General features: G+C 37.3%; 1 protein-coding gene across 1 annotated transcript; it reads right to left on the minus strand.

The window, feature by feature from the left end:
* Positions 1 to 26,736, minus strand: LOC144371092 (uncharacterized). The gene is made up of 5 exons (XM_078033301.1): positions 26,673 to 26,736; positions 21,008 to 21,030; positions 20,767 to 20,910; positions 16,264 to 16,404; positions 1 to 1,185 (listed from the first exon to the last, which is right to left on the minus strand). The coding sequence occupies exons 1-5, from the start codon at positions 26,734 to 26,736 to the stop codon at positions 1 to 3; spliced, it is 1,557 nt and encodes a 518-aa protein (XP_077889427.1).
* Between the last annotated feature and the right edge of the window lie 505 nt (positions 26,737 to 27,241).

Raw genomic sequence — 27,241 nt, forward strand, 5'->3', positions numbered from 1 at the left:
CTAGGGTTTCTCTCCAGTATGGATTCTTTGATGAATACCTAGCTGTGAAGATTGAATAAAAAATTTTCCACACTCTTGCCATTTGTAAGGTTTCTCTCCAGTATGGATTCTCTGATGCACAGCAAGATGTGAGGAACGAGCAAAAGCCTTTCCACAACTTTCACACTTGTAGGATTTCTCTCCTGTATGTGTTCTCTTATGCACATTTAAATGTGAGGAACGAATGAAAGCTTTGCCACACTCATTACATTTGTAAGGTTTCTCTCCAGTGTGGATTCTCTGATGCACAGCAAGAGATGAGGAATGAGCAAAAGCCTTTCCACAACTTTCACATTTGTAGGATTTCTCTCCTGTATGTATTCTCTTATGCACATTTAAATGTGAGGAACGAATGAAAGCTTTGCCACACTCATTACATTTGTGAGGTTTCTCTCCAGTATGGATTCTCTTATGAATAGTAAGGTGTGAAGAATGAAGAAAAGTTTTTCCACACTCTTGGCATTTGCAATGTTTGTCTCCAGTGTGGATCCTCTGATGCTTTTTAATACTTGAGGAAGAAATGAAGGTTTTCCCACAGTCTTTACAATTATAGGGTTTCTCACCAGTATGGATTCTCTGATGCACAGCAAGATATGATGAGCTAGAAAAAGCCTTTCCACAACATTCACATTTGTAGGATTTGTCTCCTGTATGTGTTCTCCAATGCACATTTAAATATGAGGAACAAATGAAAGCTTTGCCACACTCATTACATTTGTAAGGTTTCTCTCCAGTGTGGATTCTCTGATGCACAGCAAGAGATGAGGAATGAGCAAAAGCCTTTCCACAACATTCACATTTGTAGGATTTCTCTCCTGTATGTGTTCTCTTATGCACATTTAAATGTGAGGAACTAATAAAAGGTTTGCCACACTCATTACATTTGTGAGGTTTTTCTCCAGTATGGATTCTCTGATGAATACAAAGGCTTGAGGTACATTTAAAGGTCTTTGCACAATGTTTACATTTGTATGGTTTCTCTCCAGTATGAAGTAGCTGAGGAGGAACGAGTTGTGTGGAAAACATATATGCTTTCCCACTTTCTTCAGAATTGTAATGTTTTCCTCCAGTGTGCATTCTCTGATGACAAAGCAGTTCTGAGGAAGAAATGTAGGTTTTGCCACATTCTTTACAATTGTAGGTTTTCTCTCCCCCATCGATACTCTTATGCATCCCTTGATGTGAGGAACTACTAAAGAAAGTTTTACAATCTTCTATTTCATGAAGTTTCTCTTCATTCTGCATGTTCTGCTGTTGTTCAAGACTTAAACTTGGTGGAAGTGATTCATCACATTCCGTGATTCTCCATGGATCTTCTTGGGTGCATATTGTATTAGGTCCAATTTGGTTTGGTGACTCATCAGGGCTTTCCCTGTATTTTTCACCTGTATATGTATTGGACATTTCCATGGTATTGATTTTCTCATGCTCTGTACACACTGAGAACTGATTGAATAGTTCACCGTATTTCTTACATTCAAAAGATCTGTCTTTCCTCTGGACATTAGGATGGGTAAGAGCTTTTGGCCACTCATTGATGATTTTTGCACATTTCTCCCACTTGTCATGGTTCTGTGTAAAAGGACATCTCTGTGTGTTAGGTGGATCTGATCCCTGGTTAGGGACTTCCCATGATTCCTTGTGCTCATGGCTCTCCTGTCCCACAGAACCTCCCTCCAATTTACTTAGGTTACATCCATCAGCAAATACCATGCCAGTGTCATCATTGATGCAAATTTTCTCATACTTACCAGTGTGTTCTCTTTTCTCAGTCATCACTGCGTTGACATTGGCCATCTGAATTTTATCCAAACTGTAGAAATTGGAACAGAACTGAAGGAAGTCTTGATGCAGAAATAGTGAACTTTTGATGAACGAATTATCACTCAAATCCCATTGAGATATTTTTTTCATATTTTGGAATCTCTTGTCTCCAGCAATATTTGAATGACAATTCAAGCCAAATTCACAATGTTTCAAATAATGTTTTGCATCATGAGCTACATTTCCTTGCTGATTTTCTAAGTTGTTTTTTTCAGTGAAGGAATGTTTCATAAGTAAATCTACACATTTACTCCAAGAAGCAACTGAATCCACACAAATTCCTGACACAAAGTCATTAGTTTGGGCAGATTCTTGATGTGCATCTTCTCTCCCAGTCCTCTCAGATGGAGCCACTGCACAGGGATAAGGTCCATGAGATTCTGGCTCCCCTTTACACTTTCTCCCAATTTCTTGTTTAATGAATTGTATATTCTCAAGATCCTTAATTTCATATCTTGTACTTCTCACTTGTTGCAATGAACCTTGTGTATTCTCCTCTGGTAACCATCCAGTAGTTTGGAGGGGAGATATAAATGAAAGAAACGAAAGTTAGAATTTATCCTTCTTACTGGATTCACCTGAACATAGAAATGCAATGTGTAAAATTCTATCAACCTGAGAATACAAGGAAGATCAAAAAATAAAATCCTTGACTGCATCCTTCCTCCATAAATATATAATCTTAAAATGTATGCATTGAACATGTTGCCTTACTTAATACTCTAGACATTGTATTTTCAAGGCTGCGTGTGACAACAGTTCAAACAAGACACAAAAAGAGGGAAGGAGAGTTGTGTCTATTTCTCTACCACAGATACTTACCCTAAAAATTAGCAGAATACAATGAAGAGAGAATTCCAAAAACATGGATCTAATTTCTTTCCTCCTAGGGTGCTTTCGGAAAAATCTGTCCCTGACATAATGTGCCAAAAGAAAATAGGTTTATTGTGGAATAATTGGTGAAAATTGCCAAATGGAGCCAACTAAATAAATTTCCTGACTTAAATTCTAAAGAAATGGTGATTGGTGAGATATGTGAATAATGCAAAATAAATATCTAAGTGATCCACATAGAGCCAAACAAAGAAAAAAATATGAAATCAACTATCAACTAAAAAAATACAAAAATAGAGTAATTTTCATGCTGAAGAATGCAACTAGAAATAAAGTTGAGAAATTTGTAAATACAGAATGAAACTATATTATAATCCAAGAAATCAATTCATTCAAACTAGAATAAAAATAATGAAATCATGGTTCACAAATTAAGCTATCCACATTCTTGAAAATATAGCACTGTATTTCATTTTTATATACCAGTATAATGCATAAATAAATTAATAAAGTTAATAAATAAATAAATAAACAAATAGGTCCCTTCATTAAGGGTTAGGGTTAGGGTTAGTTGTATCAACATGTCAAAATCAATCAATGCAATTCATCCAATAAATATTCTTAAATACAAGAATCACATGACCATCTCCATAGATGTGGAGGAAGCATTTGACAAATACAGCACATCTTCATGTTGAAAAACCTAGAAAAACTGGGGAGAATAGTAAAATAATCCAATATTGTAAAGTCATATAAGCTAAACCCAAGGCCTGGTTCATTGTAAATGAAGAAATATTAAAAGCATTTCCTCTAGAAACTGAAACAAGACAGAAAACCCTCATTTACCACATTTGTTTAATGTCATCCTTGTAACTTGAGCCAGAGCAATTAGACAGAAGGAAAAAATTAAAGGAATATGAATAGGAATAAAAAGAACTCAAAGTATCACTATTTACAGATGACATGCTTAACTGTTTAGAAGGTCCAGAAGATTCCGTCAAAAAATTTCTGGGACTAGTAGATGAACTGAGCAAAGTTACAGGAGACAAAATTAACACATACATCAAATGCATTCTGATAAATCAGTGATGAATCCACTGAAAAAGAAACTTGAGAAACCTCCCTATCCACAATATCCTCAAAAAAAGAAATGTTTGGAAATCAAACTAACAGAATAGATGAAAGCCCTGTATAAAGAAAACTACAGAAGTTTAAAAAGAAATTCAAGCAGATCTTATAAGATGGAAAGATCTCTCATCCTTTTGGAGAGGCAGAATTAACATTATCAAAATGCCTACAGTACCAAAATTTTCATACAGATTTAATGCAATTCCTATTTAAATCCTAATGACATTCTTTATAGAATTAGAACAAGCAATAATGAAATTTATTTAGAAAAATAAGAGACCCAAAATAGCCAAAACAATTTTTAGCCAAGAATACACATTGGAAAAAAATAGCTTCTTCAACACATGGTGCTGGAAAACTGGGAATCCATGTGTAGCAAAATGTTATTAAACACCCCTCTCTCTCATGCTGCACATAAATCAACTGAAAGTGGATCAAGAACTTGGCACTAGCACAGAGACCCTACACGTAATAGAAGTGAAAGTGTACCCAAATCCCTACCATGTGAGCTTAGAAACTCACGTCCCTTACAATACTCCTAAAGAGCCAGAAGTAAAATCAAGATCAGTAAATGGGATAGAATCCAACTAAAAAGCTTTTTCTCAGCAAGGAAAACATTCAATAGTATGAAGAAAGATTCTAAAGCAGGGTGAAAATCTTAATTACATACACTTCAGTAGGAGTATTAATCTCAAGGAGATATAAGGAACACAAAAATACTAACCACAAAAAAACCCAATCAATAAATGGGATAAGGAACAGAACAGACACTTTGCACAGGAAAAATATAATCTATCAGTAAATACATAAAAAATGTATTTACTGATAGGTTGATATCTCTACCACTTAGAAAATGCAAATTAAATCCACACTGAGGTTCCATCTCACTCTAGTCAATGGGAATTATCAAGAATGCAAGGAACAATAACTGTTAGCAAGAACATGAGGGGAGAAGGCACACTCATACATCGGTGAAGGGACTTCCAATTAGTGTAACCACTGTAGACAGGAGTATGAAAATTTCTTAGAAACTTGGAATGGAACCACATTTGACCCAGTTAATCCACTCCTCATTTTATAGACTAAGGGATTAATATCAGCATGCTTCAGTGATGTAGCTGAATGAATGTAAAGTCAGCACAATTCACAATAGCCAAGGTTTGGAACAAACCTAGGTGCCCTTCAATACAAAATGGATAAACAACTTGTGGATATATCTATATACCTAAATATCTACATGTAGATATCGATATATATGCTATATATCTTACTATCTATCTATTGTAGATAGATATCTATATATCTAGAGATATATATCTCTGTGTATCTATATAGATATAGATAACTATACACATCCACACAATGTAATAATTCTCAGCCTTACAGAAGAATGACATTATGACTTTTGCTGGTAAATGGATGGAACTGAAGAATATCATGCTAAGTGATATTAAGCCAGTCCCACAAAATGAAAGATCAAGTGTGCTTTATGCTATGTGGTTGCTATCACAAAACAACAGAGGATGGGTGGTATGTGTAGAAGTTTATTGGTATAGACAGTCGGGAATGAAGGAAAGGGATTTTGAGTTGGAAATAGGAAAGATCGTAGAATGAAATAGACAACTTTCCTATTCTAATATGTGAATACTTGACCAGTAAAACTCCACATCAAGTTCCACCAAAAAAATGGGATGAAAATTGTAATTGGCTGCACCCCAACTATGTATTCCATATCAAAATACAATCGACTGTTGTGTGTACCTAACAACTATAACAAAGATTATATAGCATATAAGAAAGAAAAATTCTCAGAAAGCATAATTTTTGTTACTACTTAACAATTTTATTTAGTGCTTACATTTATTCCCTCAGCATTATCTTAAAAACTAAGCATACATTTTAAAAGGCACTTAGAGAGATCACAATTGAATAGCTTAATGAGGTAAAACCAGAAATAAGAAATGTAGAAGTGAAGAAAATGCAAAAAATGAAAAGTCATTTCAATGAAAACACAGATATTCTGAAATAGAATTAAATAGAAATATGGGAGATGAAAACTCAATAAATCCAATAAAAAATCTATTGACAGCATCATCAATAGATTAGGTAAAAGAGAAGACAGAGTCTCAAAATATAAACACAAAATAATAATCTTGAAAATATAGCCAACAATAAACATGTTAAGAGAAAGTGACACAGAATTTTTTTTTTAAAAAATATGTTCTATCATTAAGAGACCAAATCTAAGAATTAGTGGTGTAGAAGATGGTGCCAAATTCTAACTAAGCAGGTGTGCATTGTCTTCAATGAATTAATATCAGAAAATTTTGAGAGCCTTAGGAATAAGACACTTAACACCCTTAAATTCACAACATCAAAAAGACCCTCTCCCTACACATGCCTAATCTATGGAAAAAAGATACAATTTTTAAAGCCACATTTAGATGTAAGCAAATTAGGATTTAAACATCTTTTTGAGTCCAGACCCTATAAGTCAGGAGGGATTGGAATAATATATATCAAGCCCTTAAGGGAAGGTGATGCTCACCATGATTACTGTGTCAATTAAAATTATCCTTCAGAAATTTAGAGGAAAAACCTTCCATGATAAGAAGAAATAACAAGGAAATCATAGTCAACAAGTGTACACAGCCAAACACACTTGATGAAATGTTTCATACTGAAATGGGTAAAAATAAAAAATTAAAAAGCCAATATAGGGAAGAATTTCACAAGAAGAATAATTAAGAAGAGGAGAATCATGTCTAGAATAAAAATTAGATTCAAATCAAATGGCAGGAAATAAAAATCATCTCAGTAGGCTTCAAGTAATAATATACGCTCTCCCAAGACACAGGTTGACAGCATTAAAAACAAGACACACTTATAGGTTGTTGACAAGAAACTCACTCTACAGGCAAAGCCACTCACAGGCTTCAAGAGAAAGACGGAGACCATACACCATGGAAATGGGGACTGAAGGGAATCAGGGGTAGCTCTTCCCATATGAGAGAAAATAGACTGTGGGTGAAAATTATCATAGGAGTCAAAGAAGGCACTTCATACTGATTCCGGGAATCACCCTTAACAAGACAATGAGGATAAATTGTTATCCCTAGAGATTGGTGTACCAACTACATAAAAAATAAAAACTCTGCCCCATGCTGTGGCACACACCTCTAATCCCAGTGGCTCTGGAGGCTAAGACAGGAGCATCATGAGCTCAAACCAGCCCCAATAAAAGGAAAACGCTAAGCAATTCAGTGAGACACTGTAACTAAATAAAATACAAATAGTGCTGGGTACGAGGCTCAGTGGTCGAGTGCCACTGAGTTCAATAGCGGTATTCTACCTAAAAAATAAAAATAAATAAAACTTCTACTGAATATAATAAGTCAAGTGGACCCCATGGAGTGCTATTGGGTGATATCAACAGACCTCTCCCACTACTAGATAGGTCAGCAGGACATAAGCTAAATATAGTCCCTTCAGAACTAAAAAATATGATGAATGAAATGAAGCTAACAGATATCTGTATAATACTATATCCTTAAGAACCCAAATTCACTGTCCTTTTGTCCTTTTACAGATGAAACCATCTCTAAAATAGGTCATATGTAGGAGGACATGAATCAAGTTTAGCACATATAGAAAAATGAGGAAAATATCTGCCACATGATCATATTACAATAGAAATTAGAAATTAGAAATTAACAAGACAGAAAAGAGGAATCATTCTATCACTTGGAGAGGAATGAGGAATAGGTCAGAGAAGAAATTATTGTAAAATCACAAAAGAAGTCCCAGAAACAAATGAGAAGAGAGATTCAAGGTGTCAAGATCTCTGGGACAATATTAAGAGAGTTCTAAGAGGATACTTCATAGCACTGAATACCGACATTGACAGAACAGAAATAAACCCACCCAGAGCCACAGAGCTGCAACCCAGTGGGCTGGAGTGTGCCTGCACTGCAAGGAGCCTGCCGTGCCAGTTCAGGATTGAAGTGTGGCAAGCCAGGGGCTAGGCCAGCCACAGCCCTCTGATCTGACCAATTGAGGCAACCAGGCATGGACCCAGTGGGGTGCCCCCTCCACACAGGGCAGCAGCTGTGACCCAGATCATCCATGATGGAAGGACATTAACCTTCCATGTCCCTGTGATCAGTAGGAAAGTACAAGTGGGACAAATCTGAATTGGATAGCAGGACCAACCAATGGTCTTAGTATATTTGCAAACTCTGATTAGCACCAATTTGGAGCAATAGTGTAAGTACTTTTCCAAACACAATTTGTCATAAAATTGGATCAATAGCATAGGTAATTTTTCTAACTCTGATGAGCATTAAGTGGAACCAATACCATGACCCAAGAGCTACATAAACCTCAGACTATCACACTCATGGGGAAAGCCCTATTGGAGACCCCTCTTGCCTTTGCCATTGTTGTTTCTATTCTTCACACTTCAATAAACCTTCTCATTTCACTATTGCCTTCCCTTCTGCAGTGAAACTCATTCTTTGAATGTGGGAGACAAGGACCTGGAACAAAGTTGCCAGAGAGCTGCTGGAGTCTAGTGCAACACTGGAGGGCCCAGCCCCATTTAGAACGGCACTACTGAGAACTACAAAATGCCTCTCATGGAGTGGAGAAGGATTGGGCTTCTCTGCCTGTTACCTTCAGAACAGATGACAGCAGGCATGTCATCTGTGATTAGCTGCAAACTCTAAAAGGGACTTTCTTGGCTGCAGAGACATGTAGCTTGCACAGGACCCACCCACAAACTGAAGAAAATTGAGTTTCACCTCCAACTCTGGTTTCATTTTATGGAGCCGAGCACTGACCTCCTCAAAAGGGTTAGTGAAAAGGACCAAGAGAACTGTCTCCTTCTTTTCTACAGTTCTCAAAATGTTTTAGAAAAATCTCTGTTTCTACCTAAAATAGCAGACACCTGTCCACCAATGAAAAGGGCCTATTGGGACCCCTGGTCTAGAGGCATCTGTGACATGCTTATAAGGAAAGTCATATAAAGTCCCCTTTCTCCCTGATGGAGGAATGATTGCCAAGCTCTGCTTCAGCTTCTCTCTGTGAAACATGAAAGAGTTTGACAGTTCACTTCAAGCATCTGCTCCTTTCTTTCACTTTCTGACTCACTTGGCCTGAGTGGAGGGTGCCCTCATGTGCTGGTACCTTGGATCCTGAGACAAAGCCTTAGTCTGACTGAGGTCCTTGGAAAACCTGAAACCACTAATCCCCAGAGTCTGAGTGAAGCAGTTTCTATCTCTCTCCACTCTACCTCTCAGCTGCACCACTCAACCATTGTAGACCCAAGTTTCTATGCCCCCCACCACCCCAATTATTTTACTAGGACATGCAAACAATATTATTGGGAATTTACAAGTCCCTGAGTGTTTTTTAGTACTCAAACCCTATTCTTGTTCCTAGAGTGCTCCCAATCACGAAGAGGATCCAATTTCCTGCATTTCCATTCCTGCCAATTTCACTAGGAAAGAAAACAACCTGCATCTCATGACTGTAATGGCTCCAAGACATTTTGTCCACTGCCTCCATACCCACTAGGTTAAATATGGATAGAGAGACCATCACCTACTTCTCTCCTCTGGGACTGAAACTTGGAGCCTGTTACATCCCTGGGTCTTCCTTTTTAAAATTTTATTTGCAGACTGACATGGTGTCTTTTTTGAAAAATTTTGTTTTTTTTTCATGTGGTTCTGGGGATGAAACCCAGTGCCTTTTTCCTTCTATTCAAGAGCTCTATTCCCGAGCCTAAGCCTCAACCCTGGCTCTTCCTTTATACAACAAATAGAACACAACTTTAGGGACCCTCATTATGAGTATGATAGCAAATATAGCTTTTTGGTTTATTTCTTTTCTTTTCTTGAACACTGGTGATTAGGGAAGTGAGCCTATCACCATGGAGGATAAGTGTCCATCTCAGACTGAAAAGGCATTTTTGGTCCTACTACAAAAATCTGTGGCTAAATATTTGAATTTCTAAAGACTTTTGATAGACAGTGTATAATTTCTCCATTATCAGTGGAAATAAAATACCTGGTAAAAAGCTAGCAAATCTTTGTTTCCTGTCTGTTTTGGGTAAATCTGTGCACACTTTCCTATTGAATGTCATGTCTACATATATGGTCGAGTCCACATATCACTTATATGGTGCAAAATTGGCTCACACATTTAAAAAATGGATACAAAGGACTTTCAGTTCAGGTGACTTAAGGAAAATGTCAATAACAATGACAATTTAAATTGGTTAAAGCAAAGATGACTTTGACATTCCTAACTTACCTGTTTTTCAAGGTAGGCAGCCAGTAATGCCAAGTTAGTTTCTATATTCAGTGTTTAAATTTGCCAGGTGTGGCTGGGCACACTTGTTATTGCAGAATCTCAGGAGGCTGAGGCAAGAGGATTGCAAGTTCCAAGCCAGCCTCAGCAACTTAGTGAGGCCCTAAGCAACTTAGCAAACTCGGTCTCAAAATAAAAATTAAAAGTGCTGAGTATGTTGATGAGTGGTTAATTGCCTCTGGCTTTAATTCCTCATACCAAAAAACAGAAAGTGCAATGTTCATTGTTTAAAGCAGTTTCTTTGGCAGAAATAACTGAGTTAAAATGAGATCTAACCTTGTCTGATATCTTGGTTCTCAAGGGTAACCTAAAGTTCTAAACTAAACATTTCTTCATGAATGTCTGTTAACAGATATAACTAGGGCTTATTTATCAAATCTCTTGTGTAAGCAGTGCTGTCTTTTATACATTCAACATTCTTAAACCTGACTTATATCTGCTGGCTTGAAATAACCGTCTAACTTGTTAATGTTTAGCAGTTCTACTACTTCTAGGAAAACAACGTGAATTATGAAAATAAATCATCATCTGAGGGACAGATGAAAATAATGCCAACTTCCAGTATGGCTACTGACTCTAATTAAACAAGGGGCAACTATAAAGTTATATAGATTGAAGTTCAAACCCAGTACCCCTATTTCAAGGCTGGTTAAACTGTTCTGCTCAATGTTGAAAACTGAAACTTGGAGGCCTATATCAAAGGACTCAAAGAGATAAGGAAAAAACATTCATATTTTGGTCCCTGCCTTGGAATGTATCCTGTAACTGGAAACATACACTGTCTCAGATCTCAAAAGTGAGGAAACAGGGAGGTAATAAAGGGAAGGTTATTATACAACATTGCCTGATAACTATCATGAGTGGCTATGCCAGAATCCCAAGTTTGTTCTGAGACAATTTGAGATCTACAAATTTCCTAAATGGCTACATAAGTAAACCCAATATTTCTCACTGATATGATTATTGATTATTTAGTGCAAATAATCATCTAGAAAAAAATGAAAGACATTGAGGAAAAAGAATAAGAAAAAGTGAGAAAAGTAGAATTAAAATGACTGAAATTTCATATAATCATACATAAATATATCACAGTGAATCCCAACATCAAGCATGTCCACAAGACACTAATTTCAAAAAAAAGAAACTATAAAAATTGCATAAAGATCATTAAGGTAAAGTGATGAGAGGAGGAATGGAGAGAGTTGGCAGAGGTTTTGGGAACTGAATTTACAGATGATATTGCAAACTTTGTGATACTGTCAAAAATATATCGTAAAGTTTTATATAACTAAAAAGAATTCACAAAAGACATAATAGGATATGTATAATTCCTGGTCAACTTTTCCAAGAGAGCCAGATATAACACAGCTAAATGGAATAACTGTATCAAACAGGTAACAGAAATTTAGAAAGCTATTTAAAAAATCAGACATTATTTGATATAATAAATATAGCTAAGGAGTATGTGTAAGAAACCATGAAAACTAAGTTATGTATATTTAAGAATATTTTATCTGTATAACATATATATATAAATATATATGTGTATATATATGTATATATTGTATAAATTATAACATAAATAACAATATATAAAACATATCATTTATACATAATATATAATATTCATTTATGTATAATATTTGTATATAGACATATACATATACACACAACAATAACTCTGATAATGTTTCCATAGGCTTCAATGTCCACAGAAAAACTAAATTGTGTGTGTGTGTGTGTGTGTGTGTGTGTGTTTCTAACAACTCCGTTAATGCTTCCAAAGTCTTAAATAGTCTCCACTCACAAACCACTGGTATGCTATGTCCTATTAAGCTCTAATTAGTTACCTATATTGATGGTTTGCAGGGACTAGATAGTAGATGCCTGTTGTGTAAGTGTTGTACATAAAAGGCATTACTGCCACGTTTATTGTTGCCTTAACCTGATGCCTGCCTCAATTATGCTGCATCCAGTTCATTGCCAATCGTCAACATGAACCTCTGACCTGCCATAATATGCAAGATACCCAAGCAAGAAATGGCCTAACAAATTCCAAACCCAAGCTCTCCTACTACTGATGACCTATAAACAGGTCTTCATAGGAAGAGCCTGACTGCCATCGCTCTTTTGAGGTCCCTTTTAAGCCTGAAGTAGCCAGAACGGTCATTACCCCTCTCCCTAAAGGTAGCTTGGGGCACTTCCTAAGAAGTGAAGAATGAAGTCATCCCAGAGCAGCAGAGCAGTGGACCCCATGGTTGGAGCAGGAGCCATGGCAGGTCATGCCACCATGGGCCTGAGGACCAACACACCAGGGGGAGGCAATCCAGGCAACACCAGAGTGTCCCACTGAGGAAGCCTGGCCTGGATCTGCTGTGGAAGCCTGCTCCACTCAACACCACAGGTACAACACCGAGTATCCACGAACTGAGGATGTTGACCTCCTGCTTCCCAATGAGCAGTGGGAAAACAAAAGTGGGCTAGACCTGAATGAGATTGCAAGAAAAACCCATGGTATTAATATTCTTCCAAACCCTCATTAGCGTATATGTGAACCAAGAGCCATAGGAGCTTTACAAACTCTGATCCGCATCAATTTGTACCAACAACTATGACCCAAGAGCTAAGAAAACCCTAGGCAAGTGCAATCAGGTCAACCACTGCTGGGATCCTCTCTGGCCCCTGTAAGAGTCCACTCCTGTTCCTCACACTCAAATACAACCTATTGCTTTCACTCTAGCTTTCTTTTTTTTCTCATGCATCTTATTATTCAAATTTTAAAGGCAAGAAGCTAGAGAGAATTTGATGGTCAGCTACTGGAGTCTACTGTATGATGGAGGGCACTGTCCCCATTTAATGATACAAAACCAAGACCTGACACATGCCACTTAGGGGTAGTGGAGAAGAATCAGGTTTTGTCAGCCACAGCCCTAAGAGTTGATCCTGCAGGATTCTCCTACTGTGATGAGCTGCTAACAATGTAAGTCTTTCCTGGGTGCAGAAAACTCAGGGTTGCACAGGCCCTGCCTGCCCACAGAAGCAAAAAATCCAGTTTCATCTCAAACTCTATTTTTAGAAAGACCCCAAAGAGATAATCAACTCTTACAACATAAGCCCTTCCAAGAATATGAAAATATTCTTTCAAAATAAGAAGAAAAAATAATAATAAAACTCAGAGCTAAAATTAATAAAAATGGGAATAAACATATAAATGGAAAGATTAATGCAATAAAGGGTTTATTTGTTGTAAAGATGAACATCATTTTAAACCCATAGACAATCCAACCTAAAAGAGATAAAAGATCCTAATCAGCAAAATTGCAAAAAAAGGGAATTATGAAAAACACTTCTGAAATTCATAAGATTCTTATACAGTTTTTTAAAAATATGTACATTCCAAAAAAGTGGATAATCTAGATGATATTGACAAACTTTTATACATAAAAAACCTACCCAAATGTGACCTTTATACACAGAAAATATAAAAGAACCAATATCAAAAAATGAGATTGAAGCAGCTATTAAATTCTTTCCAACACAGAAAATATCAGGATCAAATGGATTCTCAGTGAAATTTATGTATAAATTTAGAGAAGAATTAATACAAGTTGTCCTCAAATTTTCCATGAAACAGAAATGTAGGACACACTACCAAACTGAATCTATGTACACTATTTCACCCAGATACCAAAACCAAATATAAATCAAGGAAAAACAACTTCAGTGCCTGCATCCCAGATCAACATAGATAGAAAAAAATTTAATAAAATATTTGAAAACAGCATCCAAGTACACATGAATGAGGTCAAAATCAAATATATTTTATTTCTGAGATGTGTGTTTGATTGAACATACACAAATCGTGACTATAAATGGACCACACCAACAGACTTAAGGAAAAGAAAAGAAGAATCATCTCAATCAATGCAGGAAAAGCATTTCAATAAATCTAGTACTCATTCCTGGTAAAATTCATGAAAATCATTCAGCAAATGTGCAGGAACAAAATCAATACTACATATTTAATCAAACACTTTTCTATACTCTAATAATGAATCTGCAGGAAAAGGAAGAAAAATATTCCATTCACAATAAACTCAAAATATATATAATTTATAGAAATAAATTTAACAAGGAAGATGCAAACCTCCACAAGGTATGTGAAAGGCAACTGAAGAAAGAAACAGAAGATGTGAAGTGAGAAACACCTCCCATGTTCTTGAATGGGCAGAATGGATGTTTGAAGAGGGCATTACTACCAAAAATCTCAAACAAACTTGACATAATCCATATCTAAACACTAATAAAAATTTTCAGAGAAATAAAACCAAAATGTCATCTAACATTTCTGTTAGATCAGTAGAATAAAATAGAAGATATGGACACAAATCCACATAAATTTTATCATCTGATACTTTACAAAGTTTTGAAAAACAAAGGGAGAAAAGGTAACCTTCTTATAAACTAAGGGCTACGGTAAATGGATATCCAAGTGAAAAGTGAAACAATATCCCTATATTTCCCACTGCAAAAGAAAATTGAACACAATGTTGATAAACAATCTAGGAATTATACCAAAATCCCACAACTGCTAAAAGAAAACACAGATTCAACATTCTAACTTATTTCTTCAGGCTCCAACTTTCTTAGAAACCCTCATAAAAGTTCAAAAAATAAAACCAAGTAGGAGAGAATCAAATTGAAAAATTGAAAAATTCTGTGCACAGTAAAGTAAATCATTAAGAGTGGGAAGAGAGAACCAGGGAATGGGAGAATGTTTTGCCAAGTATGATTCTGACAAAATCATTAAACACAATGAGTAAAAAGAACAGAAAACCTCAACAAGAAATCAAACTACTCAATCAATAAATGAGTCAATGTGCAAAGAGATGTGTCACAAAAGAATAAATACAAATAACCAAAAATTCTCTGAAATATGATCATCACCCCTACCTACTGGAGAATTAGAAAACGAAACAACATTGAGATTTCAATTCACTGCAGTTAGAATGACAATCATCAAGAATTCAGATAAATAATGGATGTGACTGAGAATAGAAGAGTAAGAGTATTGCAAGAAAGTATGTCCACTCTGGAAGGAAGCATGTAGAATCCTGAAAAGACAAGGAATGGACTCACCATGTGACTTCTCCTTCATATATACCTCAAACCTACAATTATCATGACACCGACACTTCAGTATAGCAACAAAAATCATGACAGCAGTTTATGTAACCACACTACATACCTATGAGTCCGTGAATGGACAAAAAATGTGGTTTACACAGACACTCACACACACACACTCACACACACACAGTGGAGTTAACAGTCATTAAAAAGAAAATGATTGCATTTTGCATTCATGTATGAAATGAAGAGAAGCAAGCAAAGTGACATATGCAAACTCAAAAGTAAAATATTCAGTCTTGTAGATGAAATAAAGAGTAAAATAAGTGAAAAAATGGAGGGTCCACATAAAATATCAGGGAGGTCAGCAGAGTAGAAAAAGTGGATTGAGGGAATGAATGAGAAAATGGAAAAGGGAGGCATAGAGCCCAGTAAAGCTCACATTTCAGTACATCTATAAATCCCAACTAGTGAACAATAGAAAGAAAGAGGGAAGGAGAGCAAGGTAGAGAAAATGGAATAGGGCTAGAGAGGAGGGGAGGTTAAGAGGAACTACTGGAGATTAAATGAGAGAAAATTAAAGTCCATGCAGTTAGAATCAAATAAAAATGAATCCTATTCATGTGCCATTATTATGCTGTATTCAAAACATGTTCAAAATAAATGTAGAAATGCAATTCAGGACGTGTGCCATAGTGTTATATGCTAAGTTACTCCAGTTTCCAGAAACATAGAATAAAATCTGCAGACCATGACTAAAAGTGAGTAAGATAAAGTAAGATAAAATAAGTCCAAAGTGTTTTCAAATTAAGGAATTTCCAATTTTAGTTGGATATCTGATATCTGAGATTGTCCATACAGAGTGTTCTCTCCTCTGAAATGTTTGGCAAAGCCAGGCAGTTGCCCTGAGGATGTGTCAGTGAAGCATTGTGAAACAGAGGTGTTCTCACCCACAAAGACAAGGTTCCTGAAGTTCTCCAGCATCACTTCCTTGTACAAAGCCCGCTGAGCAGGGTTTAGGCACTTCCACTCCTCCTCAGAGAATCTTATGACCACATCCCTGAATGTCAGCACACCCTGAGAAGAAATCATACTTTGGTCATGTGTCCTGCAGCAGAGTTCATTACCACCCCAACATGAGATGACACGTGTATCAGCTACAGTGTATCAACTGTAGTACCCAAGGCAGCAGTGTGCACAAGTGGGTTTTGATGAGGTGACTGGATCATTGGGGCTCTAGCATGGAACAGGTAAATTGATGGATTCATAATTAATGGGCTATATGGAGGTGATGGAAACTTACGAGTTTGGGACTAGATAGAAAAATGTACCTGAATTGATTCTTTGAATGGTGTATTTATTCCTTGCCCTTCCTTACTCTCCCCACTGTTTGTCTGTCCAGAGTTCATGAGATGAGCTGCTCTGTTCTACTGTGGCTCCCTTCTGTGATGTTCAGCCTCCACAAAGGCATCCACGCTATGGAGCTGAACATGCACTGAGACCATGAATCTTGTCAGATAAATCTACCTTCCTTTGAGTTGATGTGTCACAGGAATTTTGTTATGGCAATGGAAAGCACACCACCTAACTTAGAAAATAAATCTTAAATGTAATAAGATTCACTAACACACTACATAAAGACATAAATGCAGATGGTATCATTTCTTCAAAATCAGCTTTAATCCTATGCTCTTATGAAATATCAAATATAAAACCAAGACATCAACACAGGAATATATTTCTTGAAATATATTTTTATATCATTGAGGATCAGCTGTGAAAGCAGAAAAGTAATGGTGAATTTAAAGTGTGCTCCAACAACCTTTCATATTCAAAACACTAGAAGAACTAGGAATAGTAGGATCTTACCTCAACATTGTAAAAGGCATGTAATTAAACCCTAGGCCACCATCATTCTAAATGGAGAAAAACAGAAGTCATTCCCTCTAACAACTGGAATAAGGCAGAGATACACTCTTTCACCACTTCCATTCAAAATAGACCTAGAAATTCTAGCCAGAGCAATTAGGAAAATAAAGAAAAAAATTATAGAGATACCAGTAAGTACAGAAAAGCTTCACATATCTCTGTGTTGACATGATTCTTGATTTAGAAGACCCAAATCTTCACCAGGAGACTTCTAGAACCCATAAACAAAAACAGCAAATTGGCAGGATATTAAAATAACACCCATAAATCAATTGCATTGCTATACTACAATCATGAATCAACTGAAAAACAAATTAGAAAAACTGTTCCATTTAAATAGCCTCAATCTAACAAAAGAAGTGAAAGACTCTACAATGAAACTACAGAATGATAAAGAAAGGAATTGAAGACCTAAGAATATGAAAACATCTTTTATGATTTGAATAAGCAGAATTAATATAGTATAAATTTCCATATGAACAAAAAATTTAATTTTTAAATACTACCAAAATTTTTAATTTTGAATGCTACTCAAAATTTTAATTCCTATTCAAATCCTAATGGCATTCTTTATAGAATTAGAAACAGCAGTCATGAGATTCATTTGGAAGAGTAACAGCCCCAGAATAACCAAACCAATCTTCAGAGAGAAAATTAAGCAGGAAAAATCATAAAACCTGACCTTAGACTACACACCTATCGTGACAAAGGCACCATGATGTAACCACCAGAACAGATGAAGACCATTGAAACAGAATAGAAGACACAGAGACAAACCCACATAAACTCAAGTATCTCTCACTAGACAAGTGTGCAAATCACATACGTTGGAGATTTAAAAAGCCTCCTCAAACAATGGTGTTGGGACAACTGGAAATCCATATGTAGCAGCATGAAATTTACCCCCTATCACTCACCCTCCACAAAACTCAACTCAAAGTGCATCAAACACACAAGCATTAGACTAGAACACCTGCACCTACTAGAAGAAAATGCAGACCATCACTCAACATGTCAGCTTAGGAACAAAATTCCTCAACAAGCCTTGTAAAGTGCATGGAGTTAATTTGAAAAAAAAAACAATAAATGGGATGGCATCAAAATCAAAAGCTTCTTCACAGCAAAGGATACAACCAGGATTGTGAAAAGGGCACCTATACAATTGGAAAAATATCTTTGCCACCCACATCTCAGATAAGTCATTAATTTGCAGAAAATATAAAGAACCCCAAAAGCTTAAGAGCGAAAATACAAATAACCCAATCAATAAATAGACAAAGGAACTAAATAGACACTTCTCAAAAGAAGAAATATGAAGTCAACAAGTGCATAAAACATGTTCAACATCTCTGGAAATTAGAAAATGTACAATAAAACCACACTGAGCTTTCACCTTACTCCAGTCAGACTGGAATTATCAAGAATACAAGTTAAAAAAATATTGGTGAGGATGTTAAGAAATGGAACACTCAAAGACTGTTGATGAGACTAAGAATTAGTGCAAACACTCTAGAATGCTGTGTGGAGATTCCTCAACAATCGAGGAATGGAAATGCCATTTGACCTGTATTTTCCAGTCCTTGGAATATATCCAAATAGTTAAAATTTGAATATTACAGTGTGACACAGACATATCAGTGTTTACAGTGGCTGAGTTTGTAATAGCTCCCATATAAATCCAATTTAGGTGCCCTTTAAAAGAAAAATTGATAAAGAACATGTGGTATATGTGCACAATGGATTATTACTTATCCATAAAAAATGACTTTATGTACATTTGCTCATAAATGGATGGTTGTGGACACCATTGGGCTAAGGAAATGACCAAATTCCCCAAATCCCCCAAACTAAATATTCTTTCAGATGTGTGGATGCTAAGCTATAACAAAAGGTAAGAGGAGGAAAGGATGTATGTTCTGTGGAGTAGACAAAAGGAAATGGTGGAAGGCAGGGGGTAGAGAAATAGAAAACACAGTGGATTGAATCTGACATAAACTTTCTATGTACATGCATGAATACACCACAGGGAATCTCCACAGCATGCTACATCCAGAAGACTGGGATCCTAGCTAGAATAAGATAAATTTCATGTTTGAATAAATATGTCCAAATTAACTCTACTGTCATGTTTCACTAAGAAGAACAGGTAAAAGTAAATATTAAAAATTATTGTTATCCAATATTGATGTGCACAGATGCCACTTTAGATATTTTGAAATTTGACCACACTTCAAGGAGATGGATGGTTGTGCCTAGTCTTCACATTGCTAACACACTTCCAGGTGAGGCTAGCAGGTCAGTTTTCGATTTCCACCTTATCATTCCTAAGGATAAAGAGAAAACTTACAATCTCTCATGTGAGGAAATCATCCTCCTCCCATAAAATACAAATATAAAATTCTATAAGAGGAAAATTTAACCCATGAATCCTGCATAATTAAATGTGTTATATTTTAAAATATCCTTAGCTGGATGTGATTACGCATGCCTGTGATCCTACCAAATCAGGAGGCTGATGCAGGCAAAATGCAAGTTCAAGGCCAATCTCAGCAATCCAGCACACCCTGGTCAAAAATGAACATTAAAAAGGGCTGGAGATGGAGCTCAATGGTAGAGCAGCCCTGTGACTCATGACAATTATTGCACTTTTCAAGATGGCCATATATGTGGCAGATAGCCCCTTAACAGGGTGAAGTCCACATAGACGCAAACAACATGCAGTCAAGAGTGATGGATACAGAGGGCAAGCATCCCAGCCAAGGTATCAGTGGGAAAATTGATATTAAAAGAGTAAACCATAATCCATATCAACTATTAAAACATCATTTTATGCAAAGTTTAGGACAAGTGTTCACCAACTTTCAATATTTGTTCTCTTCTGAGACCTGAGAAAGCAAGTCCCTTAATTGCCCAATTTCACATAAATTTATGAGTTCTTCTAGGCAATAAATTCCATCCCTTTTCAGCATAAATTTTTCTAAGGCTTGCAGACCAAAACCCCTGGCACATCCACATGGTTCTACATGCTAGGTGTGCATTCATCACTGACCTCTGAGGACTCAGCTGTGTTTGCACTAGGAGCTGAGTCTCAATATATTTCCATTTGCGTCTGTCCTACCAGAAGCAGTTGCCATATCACACTTGATAAATTCATGGTGAGACTTTCTCCTGAAAGAAAGAAGCTGTGCAATGTCAAGAGAGACTGAGAGCAGGCTCTGCTGTGTAGGGGAGAAGTGTTTCAACAGTGAAATTGGGGCATGGGATCTCCTCAGTGGTAGAAAGCTAGGCTAACGCATGTGAGGCCCTGGGCTGAATCCCCAACACTGCAAGATGAGCAATAAATGAATGCATAAATGAAGAGGTAACCTTGACTACAATGAAAAGAAAGTCAAAAACAAGTAACTGGAAGCAGATAGTAGGCAGGGATATCAGAAGCAGCTAAGAAAGCTGTATATATGTAACAGCACAGCAGGACCATTGAAAAAGAGCCCCGACCTGGGACCAACTAACCTGAGAAGCTGACATTTCTTCCTCTTCCTCCTCCTGCTCTGGGTTTCCTTCTCTAGCAAGATTACTTGGACTAACTCCACCTTCCTCTTTAGAATCTTTTAAAGGCAACTGGAAACCACCTACACCTGCTCCCACCACACCACCCTAAAAGGGTATTACTCAGCAGAAAAGGCTTTGCTTTCATCTCCGTTCTCACACCAGTGAGTTCCCCTCTAGTGAACTAAAGTGAGTTTCTTCTTACTGCCTTCAGCTGAACTCTATTACCTGCAAAAGAAAAAATATCTGCTGTAACACTGGAGCTCTGCACTGTTCCGACCTGCACCCAAAATAGCCAAGTATAGCACATCCTCTTACTGTTCTTCAAAAGGACGGCTAGACTCACGTCTCCTAAATGTAGCCAGAATCCCTCCTGGTTTTGCCTGTCCTCTCTCTGCCTTCACCTGACAGTTATCTCAATATTGAAGATTCTACCCAGAATCATAGACTAATCTGTGGTCGTGGAACAGCTGAACGCATTTCCTGCCACTGACAAGGGATCTTGATGGGAGCCCTGGCTGAGACTCTTTAGGAAAGCCATGCCTCTAGGGCTTCCATGTGCTGTCAGTCATGTGATGCCCACAGCCCTCTCTCCCACACTGTGGTTCTGCAGGTTTGGAAGGAAGCCTGTGAACTGTATTCATAACAAGTTCCATGTTAGTGATGCTCTAGCTCCCACTGGATTTATTGTCAACAGCAGGAAGCTAGATGAAGCAGGCACAGCCCACATTGTCCATCTCCCCCAGACATATCCTCTGAAGGAAAAGACATGCATTGCTGTTTCTCATTGAAGACGTCTAGTCACCATCCTAAATACCACAGTTTTTGTTGTTGTTGTTGGGATAAAAGCTTCACCAAATGATGGAGATGGCAGTTTTGTCACAGGAAGTTTTTTTTTGGGGAAAGCATCACATATACATTCATTAATGCAATGTTTTCTGAGCAGAAACTGTGTGAACGCAGGATGTTTCAGTGCACTCTACTGAAATCTAAATGTTCTGATTTAATCAGTACAATACACTTAAACATGGGTACTAATTCTCCTGCTATTCTTATGACACTTAATATGTTATCATTGAATTTATAAAATATATTGAACAAAAAGTAAATATGAACATGAAGATGCAGTAATAAAGGTGATATTCAGTGACTTCAACATTTTTTCTTGTTTGGCACAATAGTTGTACAAATTTCTGAGGTGCAGTGTCTGGTGTTTGATTTGAATATACATTTGTTAGCAATATCAAGGGGATTTGCATGTCTGTCTCCTTAAATCTTACCATTTCTTCATTTATTGTGTCTTGCATGATTGATTTTCAATTTTACATGTGCTTACCCTTCCCACCCTTATTTCATTGGCCTTGATTTCCTATCTATTCTCCACAGTTCCTCAATTTTTTGAGATTTCTCTTTTTATTTTTTTTCTCTTTCACTTCCACTTGAAAAAATACTCTCTCTTTATTTAGTATATATATAATTTCATGCTCAAATTTGATAGAAGTCTTGTAAAAATTTTAAATTTAATAAAGTAATAGATAAAATTAACATATTAAAAGATGTAGCTTTCATATACACCAAAAATGTAGTCAGAAAAAAATCACATTCATAAGCATCATAAGAGCCATGTAAGATTATATCAAAATGAACCCAAATATTATGTCTAATTACAATGCATTAATAAAAAAAGAAACACTTTATCTGTGTCTCACAAATTTTAATATATTTTGCATTATTTAGTTTGACTTTCAAATTTTTCTGTAATTTTTTTGTTAATTAGAAATATATAAATTAATTTTTAATATAATTTTTTTTTTAGATTCCCAGTCCTATTTTGTAAAGTGATTTCATTTTGGTCAGAAATCACATTTTGTTAGAATAAAGACTATAAAGTTTGTTCATTTTGTTTTAGCTCATTCTTTGTGCATTGACACTTCCAAGGAAGGAATATTCTGCAAGTGTGTTTTGGAGAATTCTCTGTGTGTTTACTACATGAAGTTTACTGATAATGAGGTTTAGAATTTCTATATAATTTACAAGTATTTTATATTAATCTCTCAATGACAGGGAAATACTTAAATTTTTAATCAAGAAAAATAAAAGGAAAAATGATACTTCACTTTTTGAATGACCTCTAGAGTCAAAATTAGGAAATATTGAAGAAAGAAATTGAAAAAAAGTGTTTAAAAGGTCAAAGGCACCTGTCTTCATGGATTGGAAAACACTGTTGAAATGGTCACACGAAACAAAACAATCTAAAGTCAATAAAATTTCCATTAAAAAGACTCACATCACACTTCACAGAACTACAAAAAACAGCCCTGAAACTCAGCATAATATTGGCAAAAAACAAACCATAGCCCAATGTGACAGAAAATCCAAAAATAAACCCACACGTCTTCAGGCAGTTGATTTCTGACAAGGATTCCAAAAACAAAGTTTGAAGCACAGAAAAGCTTTCTATCAACTGGTTCTAGGAACACAGGATAATCTGTTCTAGAAGCATGAAACAAGGTCCTCGTCCCTCATTCTGTGCAAAAGTCAACTGCAAATGAATCACAGAACTGGGAGGGAGGTCTGGGGAGCCTGCTTGTCTGGTGTGCCTGAAGCCCTGGGTCCAATCCCAAGTGCTGCAATAAATAAGTGAAAGAAAGAGAAAAAGCAGGTCCAAGACCTGGAGGGAAGACAAGAATATTTGAATGCAATAGAAGGAATCATGGAGGAAAGTGTTAAAACTATTCAGAGAGAGATGATTTCTAGATAGGACAAGTGGAGTTTACCCCAACGCCTCCTGCCCATGTCCCACGCTAGTGGTAGAAATGAGGTTCATCTGCGTGGGGTAGGCAGGCAGCAAAGTCAGGCTAAGGAAAAAGTAGATGATGGAAAGACACAGAAATGATTTTGTAAATCAGGGCTGGGACAGCACTTTAATGTTAGAACTTACACACTGGAAAGAGAGCCAGAGAATCTGTGTGTGCTCCAAAATATTTTGAAGGAATGTTCTTTTGCCAAATAAGGTAGGAGGTGGGCTGTCCCAGCTTAACAGGTAACACCCAAGTCTGGAAAGACCAGAGCTGCCCCATTGTTAGAGTGAGGGCAGAGATCTCATGCCTTGGGCAGTCACCACAGAGGAATGCCAGGATCCTTCACAAGGAGAGTCCTAAGGCCCCCATGGCTCAGTACTCTGTGAGAGACCACTCAGTTAGCAACACAGGAGCTGTACTTCAAGGCATGTGAGGCCACCTTGTGGCCATCTGTGAGATCACAGAGGAGCAAATTGTTGGTGCTGCAGCATGATGTACACCTGGATCCAATTATAGCTTGCTGCTAGGCAGTAATAGAAATTTCCCCTCTGATTCAAAGACAGAAGGTATTCCGGGAATGTGGAATAAGCACACTGACTTGGAGGATGTAACACTCAAATAAGAAATGCAGTGCCTATAAGAGTTTCAAAATAAGATAGGACCCTGGGTGTGCTGTGCCAGGGGACTGCTAAACACTGAGAGAGGAAGAGGGCAAGAGTGTTACTGGATTTCTTCACTAGGTAAAAGCAAGGAGAGATAAGAGGGGAAAAAAGAAGAGATGTCCAAACACTTTCAGAATAAAATGTTTTAGCTGTATTGGAGAAAAGCATGCCTACCCTAAACCATACCACATAAGAACTCAAGACTTCTTAAGTGTAGCAACAACCTGATTTTAGGGTTCTTTTTTCACATTTAATAATTTTTTATTTTACTTTTCTCATAAATTCTGGAAGCCTGCAAAACAGAGAATATAAAGAACCTCATTTCTCCACCACTCAGCTTCAATAGCTCTCAAATTATTGTGAATATGATTTTTTCTATTACATCATACAGCATCCAGAATCTGGATAAACCCTAGCACACTGCACCTTAACTATGACAGTTAACAGTGCTTCAAAATTTAAAGATTAAAAAAATAAAGTTTTTTTTCAAGAAACTTAGCAAATGTCTGTGCTCCTCAAATAGGAAAATATTTCTTAAACAGGACAGCAACATTTATGTAGGAAAGGAAAAGATAGTAGTACAGTGTGTTGGAATTTTGAGCTTCACATTAAAGAGGAGGTTCTTTTTCACATTCAGGACATGATACTTCATTCCTCATGGCTGCTGGTAGTGGGAGTACACCATGGCAGCAGATGCAGCCTCCTTGTCCACCATTTTGGGAATGGGGTTGTGCATAACAGTGCTCAGGCTGTTCTCAGGGAGTGACTCACTAAACACCTAAAGATTGTGTAAAAGTATGCAAGGTACAGGTTCCTAACCTGATTCAGGGTTTTCCTATTCCCAGTGCAGGCACAGCAGCTCACGGATGTCAGAAAGGGGCCTGCAGCTGGGAAACACCTCTACATTATTGCGTCTGTGTTCACCAGGGTCAGTTATGATAATTATGACAACCAAAAGATTCATGTACCTGGAAGAGAGGGTGTGAAAAGAGACAAAGGTGCTCACCAGCAGGACGATGGTTTTGGTGGCTCTGGACTCTAGGGAGGACCTGGGGCATTGGTCTAATGAATGTGCTCCATTCCCTGCTAGTGCCTGCACAGGATGAGCCCCAGGGAGCTGCCAGACCAGAGAAGTAGCCCCCCACCCACACATCAGGGAGAGACAACAATGCTGCCTGCAGGATTCTTCTGGTCTTTGATGATGAACAGCTGAACTGTGTCCAAACTCTTTGTGTCTGTCATGATTTCTGGGGATTTTTCTGAGTCTTATTAGAAGCATGGAGGTGTACTGGGCAGACACCACTTATCCTGAGTGCTAGCTATGACTTCTCTAAGGTAGCCTGGTGAGCACATTGACTATAAGCTGTATCCTTATCCTTTGAATTCTAGGTCTCATTGTCACTTGCAAAAGTAATTTTATAGGAATGAGTTTGAAGTTATATAGTTGAGACAAAAATGTATGTTCTGAAGTGTTTTCTCACTTCCAGATGTGAGTTCCCTTTTCTGCTCCCATGTCCTGGTCCATGCCCAGGACTAAATTAGAGATATGTAAACCTGTGTCAACCATGTTGTCACCATTGCATTAGGGTCTCTGGGCAGCAAAGGCAGCTGGGGAGGACATCTGGGGATTTTGAATGTATCCTGATTTTGAACAAGCTGGCCCCATGAATCGTGTCTGTCAATTTGATCACATTACCATTCCTTTTAAAATCCACAAGAACCTTAAATCTGCATGTTCTATGTGTTCCCACAGCTCAAATTGTACAAAAACTATCAAACTCTTACCACTGAAGCCTTACTGCCCAGGGATTGGCTTATATTGGCCAAAGCCTTTTTATCAGGGGGTGACATGTGATGTGGAAATCCAATTGGAAGGAGCTTAGTGCATAACAGGCTGACAGGAATTGGGCTCATGGAGTTCATATCACCCTGGAAGAGCTGACTGTAACTGGACAATATGCTGATCTAGGCTATCAGTCAAGTTTAGATCTACAAACTTATTGACAAGTGAACATAAGTGCCAAGAGACCTGGAGAGAGTTGTCGACCTTGGAGAATAAACTGGATGTCAGCAAAATTAGTCAGGGTCCCCATGAGCCTTATGCAAATTGGTTGCAAGGTTTTTTCAAACTGTCAGTTGAGTGATCGGGGACTCAGAAGCTAGTAATTTACTTCCTAAATAATACGCTTTTGAAAATGTCAGTGAGATATGTCAGGAGGTCATCTATCCTTAGAAGAAGAAGGAAACACTGACTATTCATGTCTGTGCTGACATAGGTAGTACCTATGTCCAGGAATAACCATGGTCTCAGCCTTGAAGGTCTCAGCCTGCCTAGATGAATTAAAATTCCAAATGGGGGTCCTTCAACTTTAATAAGCCTGAAAATTTGGTCAGGGACTGTCAGTACCATCATAGCCAAGAAAAGGACCAATCTTCATGGGCACCACTTTCAAGATGAGGGCTGTGTCCATGTTGCCATCATGGTAGACACTGGGATAATGAGTGCAGATCAGATGTGGATGGACAATCCTCTCCCTCCTCCCGAGGGAAACTGGCATTGGTGCCTGCTCCATCCCCACTAAACACTGTGGGGACTGCCACTCTGTCCAGGACTGTCATACAATCCAACCAATCCCTGTATCCTATATCCGGGACTTTAAAATGGACAGGACAGGAGGTGCAGGATTGTCTCCATCCCACTGACAGATCTATATTGACAGAAATGGGGCCCCAGGCTGTAAGTCCTGGTGTATTGCTCTTTGCCCTCTGGTACAGTGGAAATTGTACTGGAGTACGGTAATCCCACCATGAACAGATTTCAAGTAGTGCTGAAAGTGATACAGATATTACAGGGGAAATAAAATATGTGGCTCAGACCACCAATTCCCTTCTTCAAATACTCAACAAAAATAACACAGCTTAAATCCTGTTCATGCCTTCTTGTTCGATCAACAGGAAATCTTTTGTCAAATGAAC

Source organism: Ictidomys tridecemlineatus, chromosome 15, assembly GCF_052094955.1.
Source record: "Ictidomys tridecemlineatus isolate mIctTri1 chromosome 15, mIctTri1.hap1, whole genome shotgun sequence".
NCBI lineage: Eukaryota > Metazoa > Chordata > Mammalia > Rodentia > Sciuridae > Ictidomys > Ictidomys tridecemlineatus.